General features: G+C 28.1%; 1 protein-coding gene across 1 annotated transcript; it reads right to left on the bottom strand.

Moving 5' to 3' along the window:
* Positions 1 to 2699: 2699 nt before the first annotated feature.
* LOC129314123 (serine carboxypeptidase-like 40) lies at positions 2700 to 18596 on the bottom strand. The gene is given in 10 exon segments (XM_054957494.1): positions 2700 to 2855; positions 3539 to 3644; positions 4176 to 4384; positions 4497 to 4757; positions 5345 to 5419; positions 5421 to 5620; positions 6479 to 6586; positions 7953 to 8282; positions 18231 to 18329; positions 18521 to 18596. Coding segments are annotated over 10 exon segments (1620 nt in total).
* Between the last annotated feature and the right edge of the window lie 212 nt (positions 18597 to 18808).

Below are 18808 nucleotides of genomic sequence, written 5' to 3'. Positions count from 1 at the left end.
ATTTCATCAATAAAGTACAACTATCATTTTAACTTTTTGCAACTATAATTTTACATATCCAATAGTTAAATTGATCAAGTATTACAAGTTTGATACTAATTGTATACAACTACCTCATCAGTAATTTACAACTACTGTTTCAATATTTTATAAATGTAACTTCAGTATTTTTAATAGGGATAATATTATCTTTGTACAAAATTTAAATTACACTTAGGTTTTAAAGGGCTTGGCTATCATTTTTAAATTTTATGGGACTTATTTATAAATAAATATACTTCATGAGACCTATAAATAATTTTTTCTATTTTTTATTAATATGTAATAACTTCAAATATATCAACTAAGAACAAAAATTGATGACTTAATATTCTGCTTGACTAGTTTATTGAAGCTGTGTAACTCAATGATTTTGTTGTTATTATACTTGTAGCTTAAAGGTTTTTTAATTGTCATATATTTGACTAATTTACTTTAAGTTGTGATTGTGTTCTTTTACTTTAAATTGTAACTCAATAATTGAATTTATGTACTCATATTGTTTTTAATTTTAGACTTAGGAAGTTATAAAATTTAGTAGATATTGTTATTCAAGTCTCTTTTTCATGTTTTGTATATTTTACTAGGACGCCTTGCCTTGATCTTGTCCTTGTCCCAAATGGGGAAGGGATGGCTTTCACAACAAGATGAGACTCCCGTTTATTTTTGGGGATGAGACATGAGACCCTATCTCGGTCTGGTCCCATTCCATAGACACCCCTACATATATGAGCCCCAAGCAAAACCTAATTGTGATATCAAGAACTAGGGCTCAAATATTATGCAATTATAGGTCTTTTCAACATTTTCAACATTATGCAATTAGGACTCAATAATACAAGTTTTCCCTTTTCCATACAGGTATCAAGCAAATTTTGACTATGAGACCACTTAGTAGGAAATGAGATTTTAACGTGTGTGCATCTATGGGCTTTGAACATTGTGCAATTATGAGTTTTTAATATTGTGCAATTATAGGCTTTCAATATTGTATAATTACAAGTTTCCAACATTGAGCAATCATAAGTTTTCATACAAGTCTCAAGTAAAACTTAACTGTAATACCATTTATTAGTAAGGCTATATTGTGTGTGAAGGAAGGGGATGTGTCCTAGCATGAAAATAGTAGCATTATTTTGGAGGCTTATGAGTAGGGGTGTGAATAGGTCAGGCTTCTATCACGGGCTTACATTCTAGCTTACTTTAGGCCAATTTATTAAATAGGCTTATGTCAGGTTCAAATTTTTAATTAGACTTATTTAGCTAGGCTTAGTTTTTCAAGGCATAGCCTACAAGCCTAATAGGATGGCCTATTGACACACATACATACATACATCCATACATTATGTAATATATCACACATGCACATCACTTTCATCATTTTATTTTTAATCAATCTTTTTTTTATTTCTAGTTTTGTTTTATATATTTATTTTTTATGTTATTACTTTATTATTGTAATTAATAAATTAGGCTATATATTTATACTAATAACCCTAAAGTATGTTTGAGATGTTTCAAATTAAAACACTGGCTTATTTTAAAGGATTGCTTTTAAATAGGCCATACTTTAAGTAGGGTTAGACCTGATATATGAAAAAAGTTTTATACAAGCTTTAGACTAAGTTCAAGCTTTTGACTTATTATACAGGTTTTAACTTATTTGACTAAAGTTTAGCCAACTTAACCTATTTTTACCCTTAATTATGAGTTTGTTGCGGAGGGAGTTGAAGAGTCATGGTTAGATTGCAAGCTAATGCTGCAGCAAATTACTTTGCCCATTGTGCTATAGACTCGTGGTCAGGTTTTCATATGGTATGTGATCATAGTGCTAGGTTAAGCTAATTAATGAACGTTGATCCTAATCATTTGAAAAGCTTGAGGGACTAGTTCGTAATTTCATCTTCTAAAAAAAAAGAAGAAAAAAAAAGGGGTTGGCCAAGCCGTTACTGGTGGCTCAGGTCTTAAGCCACAATGAAAAAAATTCACATGCAAACTTAATAAAGGCAAACATGACATAAATTATGACATTTGAGATACAAAATCCACCATGAAATTTTTTAAAGGATAACTGCAAATACAACATAGCACAACTGTCACGAACTTGTGAATACATCTAAATCTAGAGATGAAGGAGTGACATCTTAGGGACCCATGAATAGAATATGCTTCTAGATTTAAAAGAGCATTTACAAAGATATTTTCAGATTGCCTACCAACAAAATGTTCACATCGGCAGTGAGATTCAAATCTGCAATCTTGTAAATTATGAGCCAAATCCTTACTAATTAGACTAACATTTATTGACAAACCGTTGAATGATTTTTATAAAAAATAAAGAATTGATGTAACATATGAGAGATGGGCGGGGGGAACTAGAGCCTTTACGGAACCAATGCATGAAAACTCAATTTTTATTATTTTCAAAAGGATAGAAAAATAACATCATGATGCATATATAAAAAGATAGCATGATTATTTGCGAAAGACCATGCATTGTACTAATTAATTAACAGCGAAAACCATACACTTATTACATCTGAATAAAAAACAAACCTAACAACCAAACAATTAAAAAAACTATACCAAGTTCTATTATCAAGACATGTATATAGGGAATTAATAGATCCAAAGAAAAAATACTAATAATATGTAAATAATTAATATCTGGTCGTATCAGGAAGAGGAGTGCCATCCAAGAAGTGTTTGAACAAAGAGAGCGATCTAGCTGCCTGGTAGCTTGGCACTTGATGCCCTGCATGCCTCACTGTGGCAAATGTTAGCTCTCCCTTATACACTTGTGTGTATCCTGCAACCTGCATTATATACAGTTTTTTTCATTTTATATATATATATATATATATGTATGTATGTATGTATGTATATATTTATTTTCCTGTTTCATTGTTGAAGTATTAGTATGGTCCAATCTTCAGAAAAGCTAAAAGATTTTAAGTTCCACATCGAAGAGCAAAGAGTCTTGATGGATGTAATATAGCTGCATAAGTGGTAGGGGGCGGGAGGAGAGGTGTTATTGTTAGAATAGCTTGTAATATTTTATACAACAAATTTTTTTTTTTAATAGAATGACAATTATAAGATTGTCTTTATTCTAAATTTTGTACCTATTAAAAACATAAAAATAAAATTGTATCAAATATGAACCATTCAAAATGAATATAATCCTATTTATTTCATGTGGGATGAGACTTAACTAAATTCTCTATTCTTTTTACATAGAGTAAAACAGTTGGTTAAAAAAATTTAATAATTTTTCTAAGTTACCTTGAATCAATAAGTTAAAAATAAAAGTTCATTCTCCTCCGTTTTTTTTTTACCGGAAATGGTATTTTTTAAAAAATGAATAATAAATATTTTATTAAATTTAGTATAGAGTCTTGTACTATTTAGAATCATGAATAGATATCTAATGAAAAAGGGATTGGATCGGAGAAAGTAAGAAACAATTAATTATGTTGATTTGGATGATATTACGTACCTGTCCATTGAAGTACCAAGGATGCCATGTAGTATTGACCTTCATTTTCATAGCGTTAAGGGAGTATTGTGTTGAAGTAACTGGCACTCTTCCATCTGTGTCCCCACTGTTTTTCATCCAAATCCAACACATTTAAAATCAAAATACAAACCTTGACAATTTACGATATATATCCTTAGCATTAATATACAACACAACAACAATAAGACTTAACTTATTAGGTGAGATCAATTACATGAATGACAAATTGTTATTGTGCTTTATCAACAACTAAATCTCTAAAAATATTGTTAACCAGGATATCCATTTTCAATAATTTTATTTAGTGTTCTATTTGGTCTTCTTGATGTACTTCCCTTTATAGGAGTCAGAATTATTAGTTCCATCCTTCTCATCGGTGCCTTCATTGATCTTTTTTGGACACATGGTGGATGATATAAATTTGGGGGAAAACGCGTGTATGTGATTAATCCCACAGCTCATTTCTTTCTCTTCCATTTTTCATTCTCTTACAAGTCAGGGAAAATTCATTTTCTCTCATATTTTCTCTCCATTTAAATGTAAGGATGAGATAAAAAATATGAGGGATTAGAGTCAATGGTAAAGAATAAAATAATAATAAAAATATTGTATGTACCTGAAAATCCAAACCCTAATTCCATGGTCCATGAGTTCTTGAATAAGTGGAAGAGTGGTTGATGGGCTATCTTGCCAAATTGAAATCACAACACTACAAGTTGACCACTCGTACTTCAGTTTTGTGACATTAGCATGAAGTGCCTCTTGAACTTCAGGTCTATTCATATATGCTATCACATAATATTCATTACATGGGTCCAAAACAATCTGCAAAAACAAATTAAAAAACATATTTTATTTATTTTTTTAAATAATAGCATAAAAATATGTTATTTCACGTAATTGAATGAATTATATTAATGAATATATACAAACTTACAGAGGTGGGATTGGGGGTGGCAGTGAGATTAGGGTTGTTGCAAATAGGAGCATAAATGTTGTAGATATCAATATTGTAAGAATCTTTATCTACTTTCTCCATAGCTTCATTGCATCGTTTAGGTTGATCTGTGGCTTTTGGAGAGAAATCACAGAACTTATCAATCTCATAAGCCGTTGAATTCGAAATAATCACGTGGCTTCCTAAGAAATCGTACATTCCCTTATCATCTGTCTCATCATTTATCGCTGCGTTCCCTATCTGCAGCAACACCACATGTTCATAACTTGTGAATAATATGACTCATTTCATACATTATTGTACCGTACACAAGAAAACATGTAAGCATGTACATTATTGTACCATACACTTCTGTCTTTATTTTTTTTTTCCAAAAAAAGGTTTTTATAAAGTAGTGTTTGTGAAAGGATGTAGAAAGATATAAAAAAAGTTCAAAAAAGACCTTGCCAAATGTTTACATCTAATTTCTCATTACTATAAATTACATGTCTCTCTCTCTCTCATATAAGTGTAGAAGACCATCCTAATATCAAAATCAAACTAAAATGCAAGTAGAGAAGCCAAATCTAATTAGTTTTTCTGGGCTAATTTTATTGGGCTCAAGCAGCATCTTAAGAAAGAAGGTATCCAGCTGGGTCTACGACAGCAACATTTACAAATGAGCATAACTTGTCTAATTAATCCAATTCATTGGACTGATCTCTAACAGCTAAAACCTAAGTTTAGAAGATAAATATCACATAGAAATTAAAGAGATGAGTGTTGAGACTATACATACATACATACATACATGTATTGATAAAAATTGAGAATGTGTGTGTATATACCATGATTCCTTTGAGGTTGATGATGGTCTTGTTAGCTTTGATGTTATGTTGGAGAATAGTTTGAGCAAGTTGAGGCCACATAGTGACCAGCATAGCTTTCTCCAGTAATGTAGAAATCCCTATTCTTGTATTCTGGAAACCTCTTTAACCAATTCAACAAGAACATGTAATTATCTGAAGCTGTTCTTTTGTCTCCACTGTGGTCATAATCTGATGTCTCGTTTGAGTATGAAAATCCCACTCCAGCTGGTGACTCCACAAACAATACATTTGCAACTTCACCCCAAATTAAAAACCACAAATTAGTTAATAACCGAAACACAAGAACAATAAATAAGGCTTGTTTAGTTTTGTTCCTATTTTTTGTTTTTAAAAACTATTCAATAAACTAATTTTGAAAAATTGTTTTTCAATACAAAATAAAAAGAAAATACGTTTGATTATGTTAATTTAAAGATAATTTTAGAATTAAGAAATAGGACAATAATGGTGGTAGTCAGTGGCTATAATTGTGATTAGTCATAGTTAGTGATCTCTTACAATAGTGAAATGAAACATTATTTTAAGATAAAAACAAAAAATTAAAAACAGTTTTGAAAATATTTAAATTCAATATACTTATCCAAATAATTTTTTTTTTGAAATAGAAAATAGTTTTTTTTAAACAGAATCAATCAGGTCTTGATTCTTCTAAATTTTGGCTTTTTTGGCTTTTTTTGTAAACTAGTCTGTTATTTCATGATTGAAGCATGACATGTTCTTCTTTTTGATACAATGAAGCATGATATATCAGCAATAAGCCTCTTAATAATATTTTTGAATTGATATCCCGTTAAATTTATATTATATGTGGATAATTTTTTTTTAAAATTTATAGCAACATATATAAATACAACTCTCATCACATATATATGTGTCACATTCAATTACCAAAATGGCTTAATTTAAAATTAAGAAAATCATTTGTAATTTTGCAAAAAAAAAAACTAGCTGGTTTAATTTGCAAACTGGCATCATATCTTTTTTTTTCTAATAAAAGAAAGTATATTTTCTTATCTCATTGTTTTAAAATATGATACCATATTTGGAAATAAATAACCAAATTTACAAGTAAAAATAAATTATGTGAGGTACCATAGTTCCACGCATATCTGTTCTTGAAAAGTGTTTTGCCATCACTGTTGACTCTAAAGGGTCCAAGTTCTTGCATGGCTCCATAGGCAAGAGATGAACATCCAGGTCCTGATAAAAAAAAATAATTTAAAAATGTGTAACTTTTCTCATTTAATATGAATTATTAGAAGTTATATCAACATGCAAATATATAAAGATTATTTATTAGATTAAATAATATCAAGTGACAATTAAAGTATATTTATCACCATTGTTTACTGGCAATTGAGAGTCACAATTTTCTAGTGTTTTATTTATCATAATTAAACTTAGAGAAATTAATTATAATATATCACATCAAATGATTCTGTTTACCTCATCATCATGTTCGCCCAGAAACCCTCTCCATGAGCAATGAATGAAGGGATTTAAAATAATAAAACTGTTTTTTTATATATTAAATATAATTTAAGAACTTACATAAAAGAGGTAATGCAATTGGATTTTACTTACCCAGAAAAAGGATATTTTCAGGCTTTTAAAAAAGAATTAGTTTATAAAATTATGCATTCTTTAAAAAAATTCTTATTAAAGAGAATCAATTTATTGTTTTCGAAAAATATATTTTAAGATATTAATAACAATTATTGATGTTTAGTGACACAGCAAAATTATCCATTATATTATGATTGTCGACAATATAATGTATATACAGTTTTTTTGTGGCCAGGTTCTGAAACACTTTTTATGGCTTTCTCAATATTAAATAAATATATTTCTTAGATTGTTTCAAAATTTCTTAAAAATCTTAAAAGTCATTTTTTTTCAATAGCCAAAAATAATTTTTTTCAAAAACATTGAAATAAGTTATTACCTTATATTACTTTAGTTATAACCTTCTTTTTTGAGCAAAAATCAAAATATATAACCTGATATTCCTAACGTTGTGTAAATATTTTAAATTTGTCTTTGTTAGAAAACACCCTGTTTTTGGTAATCAAGAAAACACCCCTTTTAGTTGTAACTATAGAAAAACATAAGTGTAATTTCATAAAACAAAGATATCAATAGTAACTTATTTTAATAATTATTTAAAATAATTTTAATTTAGATATAGCTAATTTCCTTTCTTTCTAAAATGTTCATTAAAAAAAAAAAGAAGACTTAATTCAACCAAAATATGATGACAAATTAAATCATGAACATGGCAACGATTTTTATTATATGTAATTATATATATATATATGGATCGTGACATTAAAAACCGAAATAAGAATCCATTTCAAAATTGATGATTAACTTAACATTCATGAATATATATATATATATATATATATAAAATTAACAACACAAGACGCATTATTTTCGGTTTAATTTCAATCAAACACATATATTACCAAACATTGAAACATTTGAGAAATCAAACAAGAATACAAATTCATCAAACAATGAGGGAAAAAAAATACTAAAACAAAAAATAAATACTATGTATTACCTCCATTAAGCCAAAGAACTAGAGGTAGATTGTCCTTATTACGACAAGCTTCAGTGAAATAATAATAAAAGGCTCGTCCTGCTTCTTCATTCACAGTCACATAGCCTCCATACTGAGAAAACCTAGCCAGAGGCTGACCTGGCAATCTCACAATTCTATCTTTCTCCTTCAATCCTTCTTCATGATGATGATCTCCAACAATATGAGAATATTCAATATCAATCTCTTCTACTTCAAAAAGCCTCTTATCAATTCCTGCAATATTATTATATTTATACTTTAGCTTCTGAAACTTGTCTTGAGCTTTTGCTTGCTGGTTTCCATGGAAGCCTAAAACCACAGAAACTGATGAAAGAATAGTTATAAGAGACAGAAGAAGAAGACGATGATGATAATAGTTTGGTTTCAACATATTGATGATAATGATTATTGTGTTTGTGAGAGAAGTGAGTGAGGATGAGAATAAAGCTGATGAATATATATAGAAGCGATCATAATTGTTATAGGTTTAATGGAATGTACGTTAAGATTTGCTTTATTTTTTTTTTCATTTAATGTGGAAATTAAATTGAATTTAAATTAGCATATATTTGTTTTTTCAGCTGTAATAATATAATAATCATTTAATTTTTTGGAGTTTAGGGAATCCGTGTTAATTAATAAGATATTATAAGTAGGAGAAAGAATCTGAATTTGTTACCAACCACATACTGAAGATTTCAAATCAATGAAAAATTTTAAAAACATGTATGCTTTTGATTCTTATATAATTTTACTTGATTTTTAATTTGATACATGTATCAGATAATTTAGTTCTTATTATAAATTTACGTTGATATTTTTATTGTCATAATTTAATTTAATTTGATCTTGAATGCTTTTTTTGAAAAATTTGTATTCACCCCTTATAGCATTTAAATACAATTAATATATATAATTAAAAGTAAAAAATTTATATATGGAGCATTATAAAATATTTGCAGAAATTTAAAATAAGAAGAAGAAAGGTTTCTGCTTCTAAATTTTTTTATTACTTATAACTGGTAAATATCATGTGAATTTATTAAATAATTTTAGATAATATGATATTATTTTTGGTAAAAGTCAACACTGCTTGTTGATTAATAGAAAAACTCATGAGTGCATCAATATTCAATATTGAATATAAAATATATTGTTAAGTGAAGAAATTAGCTGTAACCTGTATATAGAGAAAGAGAATAATTGTTATAGTATATATTTAATAGTTTTGAAAACAAACCATATGGTGAACGTATGGCAAGATTTGTTAATAAGATAAATTTGTGAACTAAAATGGATATGAAGTTATGACATTTTTGTTTTTGGCCAAAATAATAATAATTTTGATTTTTCCTTGCAACAGGAGTTTTGCTAAGATTGCGTGTTAATTAGTTATAATCACATATTAAGTTGGGGAAAATTGAATTAATTACACTACACCGCATTCAAGCTTTCAAAGAAATGAAAAATTGGTGAAAATGATTTTTAATTTGTTATAAAAATTACTCCATCCGTTCAAAAATGTAACGCATTTTTAACCAAATTTCATTCTCCAATAAAATAATTATCTACTTTCAAACTAATCCTATCTTTTTATAATTACTCCTATTAAGCATCCTACAATAAATATAAAGTCACCACTTTTTTTTAAAAAAATAATGATTACACCTCAAAAGATTAAAAATACCTTACATTTTTAAATATCTAATTTCTCAAAAAATACCTTACATTTTTTAATGGAAGAAGTATTATTTTAATTAGTATAAGTTTAGTCCTACTTTTAATTTCAGATTTATAATTTTTATTTTGATTAATTTTACCCTTAATTATATCATTATGAAAAATAAACTTGCTATAACTTTTATATTTTCTATCGACATCCTTTATTTATTTCCATGGAAAATTATTACCATATATAAGCTTTCACGTACATAACCCTAGTAATTATATATATATATATATATATATATCTCGAATAATTAGATATTTTTTATTTTAGTTATAAATATTAATAAATATGGTCTTCTAGACTTGATCAACAAAGGAAGGGAACATGAATATATAAAAAATATTTTATATATTTATACCATATGGAACATTTCGGAGGGTTCCACGTTTGTTGACTATGAAAATATATTCAATGCTTGAAAATCGCACACCAAACAAAAATAACTAATTATCCTACAATATCGTTCTTAAATATGTAATTTAATTTTTTCTCAGAGAGAGACTGAATATGGATCTCATCTGAATTTTGAGTTAATTCATAATTCATATATTCAAACTTCATTAATAGTATAATTTATTTATTTTTCAAATTTCACAATGCATAAGAAATGTATTTAATTCTTAACAAAGAAAGAGGATGTTTTCAAAAATGAAATAAAAGATAAAAATAAGGTTAAAGTTCACTTTTAATTTTAACATTATACATTAATATTTTATTTCAATCCTTTAATTTTATAAAATATATTTTCTATTCTTTAATCCTGATATTGTTTGTTTCATTAACAAATAATTTCTGCATTAAACTTTTAAATATTGATAAAATATTTTTAAATATTGATATATTAAGTTTAATTTTTTTTAACTAACAATAGTGGACACAAAAATTAATTATTTGAAACTGATACGTTAGAGTTAAAAGACTGAAAATATTTATAATAAATTTAAGAAACCAAACTAAAACCTTATATAAATTAGAAAATAAAAAAGATACACTTAAACAAAAAATAACAAGTTATAGTCAACTTCGCTTGCCAAAACCTCCATGGAGCATTGGATCCATCATCCAATAATTCATATATTTTATCATAGTAGGTAGTTGCCTAATTTTATTCCTTCATTAACCTTTAATTAATAATATTCTTTCTTAAATATAATAAATGTTTTTGTATACAATTTGTGTGATGATATGATAATATATTAATATTCTTATTAATTTAACTTTGATTTTTTTTTGTTGGTTTCTCAAGATATCCTTACAGTTGACAACCATGAAACATAATATATGTTCTCTCACTCTGATCTTTTAATTAAAATTTAAATATAAAACTTACAGGAAATCACTTTGTTTGCAAGTTGTGAGGACTTATCTTAAAATTCATATAAATACTTCTAACCCACTCTAATGTCATTGTTTATGTAATATTTGTTTTCAGAAGACCTTGATTGCTGTAAAAAAATAACTTTGTGTCATTACAATTATAAATCAATATAAAATATAAAATATATAGAAAGTCTCAAAATTTATAAGTAATTTGTCAAAGTGTCAAGATCGATACAAATTTTTATTCTGTCAATCTTTCTTCACATATTTTATAGGACTTACACAATTTTCTAAAAAATATTTTAAAAAAATTTTAAATTATTATTTATCCCGTGCATGTTAGTAAAAACATATAGTTTGTGCGGAAAAAAAATTTAATATCCTTGGCTTATTTAGAATAAATGACAATAAACAAAAATAGTTGAGTGCTCGTTTCCCTTGACAGTGCCTTGAATTCAATAGTCTTGTATGTGTGGGGGAAATTGCCATTAGGAGAGTTTTTTTTTTTAAACAAAAATTTAAATGATTCAGATTTCAGGGACTTATCAAGGTTATGACATGTTTTCAAAGTCAAAGAATGCACAAAAGTATTTACATATTTGAAAAAAATTGTATTTTATGATTAAAATACCCCTAATGCATATTATTAAAAGATAAAAGAAAGCCTCACATTTAAAAATTAGAAGACAAATCATAAATATATAAACTTAAGAAATATTTAACCAAATGGCTTAAGCTATTTTGGTAGAGTATAATATTATCAAGTATATTTAATATAAGAATTCTAACACATATAACTTAGTACTTAGGCAATTTTTCACTAAGAATGAAATATAAATGTTATAGGGCAAGTAAAATGGTCCTCTTTAACTAATAAATGTTTGTAAATAATGAGTCTTATCAAGATTGTTCACCAACGAAGTTTTCATATCTATAGCAAGACTTGAATCCATGACTTTATAAGTTATTTACCAAATCAATACCAATTAAACCTACCTTTATTGGTTGCTATCAAGAGAGTTTTACACATTTTGGACACTGAATAATCTATGTTGGACTATTAGTATTGGGCTATTGTAAGAGAATATATACATACATTGTAATTGTTTTGCATTACCAATAAAGGTTGATCCAGTTAATAAGAATTTGGTTTATAATCTACAAGATTATGGAATCAAATTGCTAAAATGGCAACACACCCAAGGAAGGTGAATTAGGTGTTAATCAAATTTTTAATTTTTTAAAACTTTTTTGGCAAAACAAAGTGTATGTGTGAATTTGAGCAAATTGAAGTTATAAGCTTTGTTTGTAAGAATGCTAAAGTTGAATTTCACAAACACAATGGATGCAAGAATATTTAAAATCAATTTATAAGTAAGAACGTGTAAATACTTCAAATTTAGTTTTAACACAAAAACAAAGCATAAACAAGATGTGTTGGAAATATAAAGAGTTGAGGGATAGAGAGAATGCAAAGTTGAAACTTATCCTCATTTAGCTCTATCCTTGAGCCTATATCTAGTCTCCAAGCAAACTACTTGAAATTTTTCCACTATAATCAACAAATTTGATCTAGGCACTTGTGAGTCGCTACAATCCCTCACAATTGCAATGAGTTTTTTTTTTTTTTCCCAATAGAACAACCTTTCTTGAATCCTGAAAAAAATCTCACACTCACTTTTATAATGATTTTGAATAAGTAAATCACTCAATAAAAACTCTCTTTGAGAGTTGTAATGAGTACAATGAAACACTTATATTCAAATAATGAAGATATTGGCTCAAAAACAATAATTTTTTTTAAAGTAAGAGTAAATTGAAAAAAAAATCATAACTCAATGATTTCTGAACTTATTTTCCTGTTAAACAAGTTTTGAGTATTATATTTATAAGTCAAGGAGTAAAATAGCCGTTGAAGACATAATATAGCTATTTATAAACATTGGGTAGAGTATAGAAAGAGTTTTTTGAGAAAAGCACGTTTTTCTGAAAAATTCATTTAATATGTGTAAAAATTAAAAATTTGCATAAATTAGATTATCCCACATGAGGATGAGTAGCATAGAAAAGCTTTAGGAAGTCTTAAACCAGAACATGTGTAGAGGCATTCCAAACCTTGTGAGGATGAGTTAGGCATAAACACAAGCTTCTTTGAAACTCCAAAACTCACAAGGGTGCATTATATAGAACTCATGAGGATGAGTTAGGTAAAGTTTTGGAAATACTAAATTTACAACTTCATGAAGTATTCAAGTGTTCTAAGATTTTATTAGGCAAACTTGAGTTTTAAACTAAAACTGGTGAGTAAGAGATTGAAACTCTTGTGCATGAGATTGAAATTCACAAGGATAGGATGGTTTAGACTTAAATTACTATTGAAGGTCTAAATCTTTTGAGGATGGGCTCAAAGCTCATGAGGATGAGACTTGCAAAGGAAAAAATTGTTTCATGCGAGGATAAGTTATATTATAGCATAGGACTTCTAAAGGTTATAGCTCACTCAATACAACTTTAAATTTAGCAAAACTATATGTCATTGAAAATATGTTGAAATCTAGTTTTCAATAAGAAAAAAAGTTTCATAGACTAGATTCAACATCATTCGTGAGGTATTGATCAAAAGAGTGACCAAAGATTAGAACTTAACATTGTGTAGAATTAATATCTCACTACTTAATTTCAAAAAGTGATAATTTTCTCAACAGAATTCCATTTTGAATAATTTTACTTCAAAAAAGAGTCTACTCTCAAATGAGATATGTTATGCATCAAAATGATTTGTATAGTAAGAGATATGATTAGAAACATAACCAAAGATCAAATCTGATTTTCTATACAATTCATATTTCAAAGCCAATTAGACTTTAAGTTTTCATAACTATTTAAAAAATACATGTTTTGATTTGAAATAACTTGAGCAAATAAAAGCATATCTAAATTAATGAATTTAACAAAAAGATTTCTTGTCTAAGGATATTATACCTATCAAATCCAAGGCTTTCAATGTACATCCAAGTTTGTAAAGATGTCTTCATCCTCTTAAACTTTTTTGGATACATCATCATTTTCTTCATCTTTATATTCTTCAATCTTAAGTGCAACACATTCATGATAGTCTTAATTTATTTCTCTTCATGCTCACTCTTATCTTTATTTTAAACAACCTTCAATAATATATTATGAACAAAGTGATTAGTCCACGTATCTATGCATGAGAATAAATATAAAAGTTACTGTGTCATTCATATGGAAAGTCTTATACTTAGTATATATCTAATTTAAACACCCTGAGATATATAATTATTTTAGGATAAGAAAAAATATGATAATATAAAATAACTTTTATTCACATAAATTTTTTTTCAAATCTCTTATAAGATAGAACAATATAGGTAAAAATACTTTAAAATACTTATTCCACAGTATAGTTAACTTCTCTAATATTTATCATCATCAAAACATATAACATAATATCATAACCATTATGTCCAACACAAATTTAGTTGCTGATGTGAGAACCTTGTTGGCAATTTATAAGTGCCTTTTTAAGTACTCGTTGAGTCTAACGCATGCCTTGGTCTTGGTGAATTCTTGAGACCTAATTCACCTAAACTTTTCTTTATAAAAAAAATAATCGTTTTGCATTTTAATGATTTTCAAAACTATTCTCATTTTTATTGTTAAAAATAAGAAAATAAAGACATCTTATTTTTTTTGTTTTTAAAATATATTGAATTTAATCACTATAAGTTGTAATCATTCATAAATCAGACCCAGTGAAAGAATTAAATTATTTTATCAAATAATTAAAGTCAAAGAGGTGTTGGGCCTATTTATACATATATGATAGACCTAATATATAGCACACATCACCAACTTTTAAACTTAATTACTAATATATTAAAACTACATCTAATATTCCTCACATCCCCTTCAAGTTTAGATCCATAAAATTTTTTGGTTCCTAACTTGTACAACATTCTTTCACGATCTTTCTTACCAAGGGCTTTGGTAAATACATTTGATAATTGCTCTTTGGTTTTAATAGGTTGTAAAATAATCATTCCCTGTTGCAATTTCTCTCTAAACAAATGATAATCTATTTCTATTTGTGTCTCTCATGGAAAACTAGACTATTAGCAATATAAATTGCAACCTTGCTATCACAAAAAATTAGTATAGTTTAATATTACATAAACCAAGGCCTTGTAACATTCTTCTGACCCAAATAGCTTCTACCACAGCTTATTCTAATGCTCGATATTCAGCCTCTACTAAATATCTAGAGATAGTGCTCTATTTCTTGGACTTCTAACAAATGAGTGAACTAGCTAGCTTTACAATGTAACCTGTGACAAATCTTCTAGTGTCACCACAAGTTCCCTAATTATAATCTACAAAGCACTCAACCTTATTTTCTTGTGATGTAGAAAGTAAAATTCCCAATCCTGAACATCCTTTAAGGTACCTCACCACATGAACAGCAAAATTCATATGGAATTTCCTTGGTGCACTCATGAATTAGCTCAAATTTTGCACAACATAACTCAAGTCAGGCCGAGTAGTAGTAAGATAAGAAAAACTAATTACCATTTTTCTATAAGAAGTTGGGTTTTGCAAAAATGGATCCTTTTTCTTCTTTTGTTCAAGTTTCTCTCTTTTATGTTGCCTTCTTCTTTTTTGGATACTAATTCTACCTTTTGCACTTAGGTGCATATTTTGCTCAATTAGAATACTAATAATTTAGGCTCTACTGAGCCCAATATCATATATTAGATCTAAGGTATATTTCTTTTGAGATAGAACCATGCCTTTATTTTAATCTAGCTAATTCTATTCTTGGAAAATATTTCAAGTTACCTAGGTCTTTAATTTTGAACTTATGGTGCAGATGTTGTTTGATAGCATTTATTCTTTACATGTTATTTTCAATCACAACCAAGTCATCAACATAGGACAAAATAAGAGTAATTTCATATTTATTCTATTTAATAAAAAGAGAATAGTCGTACTTGCTTCTCTTAAACCCCCTTGAATTAAAGCTTTAATAAGTTTGGCATTCCATTTCCTAGATGCTAGCTTGAGGCCATATAGAGATTTGATCAATTTGGCAACCTTATTAGTCCCAACTTGATCAAACCTCTATGGTATTTTTACTTAAACCACTTTGAGCAAATCTCCTTGTGAAAAGGCATTATGCACGTCTATTTGAAACAAAGGTCATTTATGTATTATAGCTAGAGTAAGCACAGCCCTCACTATCACCATTTTAACTATAAGGGAAAAGGGTTTCAAAATAATCAACTCCCTCTTACTAACTATATCCCTTAGCTATAAGTCTAGCCTTACACCTCTTTAAAGTACCATATACTTTATGCTTCTTTTTATATACCTATCTACATCCTATGGGTTTCTTACTTATGGGTAGGTTAACAATTTTCTAAGTTTTATTTTCCTTTAAAGCCCTTATTTCATTTTTCATAGCATTTACCCACTGTTGGTTCTTTATAGCCTCCTCAAAAGTACTGGGCACAATATGCAGCAGATAGTTATTATAATCTATAGAGATGTTAGCATAGGACATATATTCATGTATAGAGTATTTGTATTTTACTTGTTTGACCAATATCAACATGACATATATAATCATTCAACCAAGCTGGAGGCTTTCTAACTCTCCCTGGAGGTGGATGTAGCATATGTTTAGTATCAATGTTTGTCTGGTTTCCTTCCCCCTCTTCATGCAAAGCCGAATTAGGATGAACATCATGTTGTTCTTGAGTAGTTGGGTAAGTATGAGCAGAATCATCATTTTTCATAAAGAAAGGAGGCTCATATTCATATAAAAAATGGGTCAACCACAGTAAATAGTAGAGAGGTATTTTGATTGGAAATGAATTTATCTTGGAAAGGATGTTTTTTTTCCATAAAACTTACATGTCAACTAATAAACATAATATTTGTTTTCAAATTATATAGAATAAATCTCTGTTGATTAGGTGAATATCTCATGAAAATACATGGCTCAGATCTGGGCAGAAATTTATCAATAGAATGCAAGACAATAGCAAATGCTAAGCACCTAAAAACTTTTAAAGCAGATAGATCAGGTTATTTATTGTATAAAAGTTCATAAGGAGTTTTATAACCTAAAGTTTTGGACGGTGTTCGGTTAATCAAGAAAGCAGCAGTTTTAATACTTTCTCCCTAAAATTTCAATGGCACATTATCTTGGAAAATTAAATTTCTAGCTACTTCTAATAAGTGTTTGTGCTTCCTTTTCATCACCCCATTTTGTTGAGGTGTATAAGGACAAGAAGTTTCATGTAAAATACCTTTCTTATTAAACAAATCCATAAGCTTAAAATTTATATATTCAAGCCCATTGTCACTCTTGATTCTTTTAACATTTGTAGAAAATTGAGTATCAACATAAGCAAGAAAGTTTCATATACATTTCATAATGTTATTCTTTTTCTTCATCAAATACAACCAAGTACAACAAGAAAAATCACCGATAATAGTAAGGAAAAATCCATTACCATTGTATGTGGGTTGCCTATATAGCCCTCAAACATCCATATGGACCAATTCAAAACATGTTATTTTAGAAGTACTAGAGAAAAAAGGCAATCTTATTTGCTTAACATGGATATAAATCTCGCATTTATTCTTACTAGAATTACTAATTTCTTTATGAAGTATTTATAAAGGCCTAAGGACATCTAATGGAGTATGACCTAATCTATTATGCCATAAAATTGATCTCTGTTCATTATGAGTACAGTTATGCTGTGATGTCATAATGTTGTCAAGTTTTATATCTTTCCTAATGAAGTAAAGCCTATTGTGAATTTTACTAATCTTTCAGGAGTTCCCAATTGAGGTCTCTTACAAGGTACAAAATTCAGCATAAAAAGAGACTACACATTTTGCGCTCTTAGTCAGTCTAGAGACAAAAATAAGGATAAAGCAACATTGAGGAGCATAATAGACATCAATTAGGGTAATATTATTGAACAAAATCAAAGATCCAATGTGAGTAATAGTAATTGTATCTTCATTAGGCATCTTAATTTTTCTTAAAGGACCAAAATATGGCTTAACAAAATCAAGCATGCTTAGACTACTGACTACATGACATGTTGCACCAAAATCTAATATCCAATTAGAATGATATAATGAAACAAGGAGAGTACTAGGCAAACCTGAAACTTGTTCCTCAATATAATCAATTGTTCTTACTACTCTTACAACTACTTCATTTGTATCTTTCTTCAACAATTGGAGAATTTGATCATATTGCTCTTTAGTCAGAGAAGGTAATAAAGCAGAATTTATCACCTATTGCTCTCTTACAACTTGATTCACTTAGTTATCTGGCTTTTCACTATTCTTGAAATTTTTCAAAAATCCAACAAGGGAGTAATAGTTGTCATGTTATGGCCTTGTCAATTACATTGAGTATGTTCATCTTAAGAGTGTCCTCGCCCCTTACCCCCATCTTGATGACCACCCTTCTCGATCATAGTGGTAGGCTCAATAGGAGTTGCTTTCCCTTGAAAGGAGGACATTCCCAATTGATCCTCTTCTTGGCGGATTATAGAATAAGCATTGTTGACAAAAGGTAGATGAGATTTCAAAAGGATTTGAGATCGAACACCTTAATAGGTGTCATTGAGACCTATAAGGAATTGAAATAGGCATTTTTGCTGTATAATCTAAACATATTCTTTCATGGTAGTGCACTGACAAGAAGGAAGAGGAACAAGAATACCGTGTTCAT

Source organism: Prosopis cineraria, unplaced genomic scaffold (genome assembly GCF_029017545.1).
Source record: "Prosopis cineraria cultivar Desert tree isolate PC_DT_omini unplaced genomic scaffold, ASM2901754v1 PC6, whole genome shotgun sequence".
NCBI classification, from domain to species: domain Eukaryota; kingdom Viridiplantae; phylum Streptophyta; class Magnoliopsida; order Fabales; family Fabaceae; genus Prosopis; species Prosopis cineraria.
This window is presented reverse-complemented; position numbering and strand designations above follow the sequence as displayed.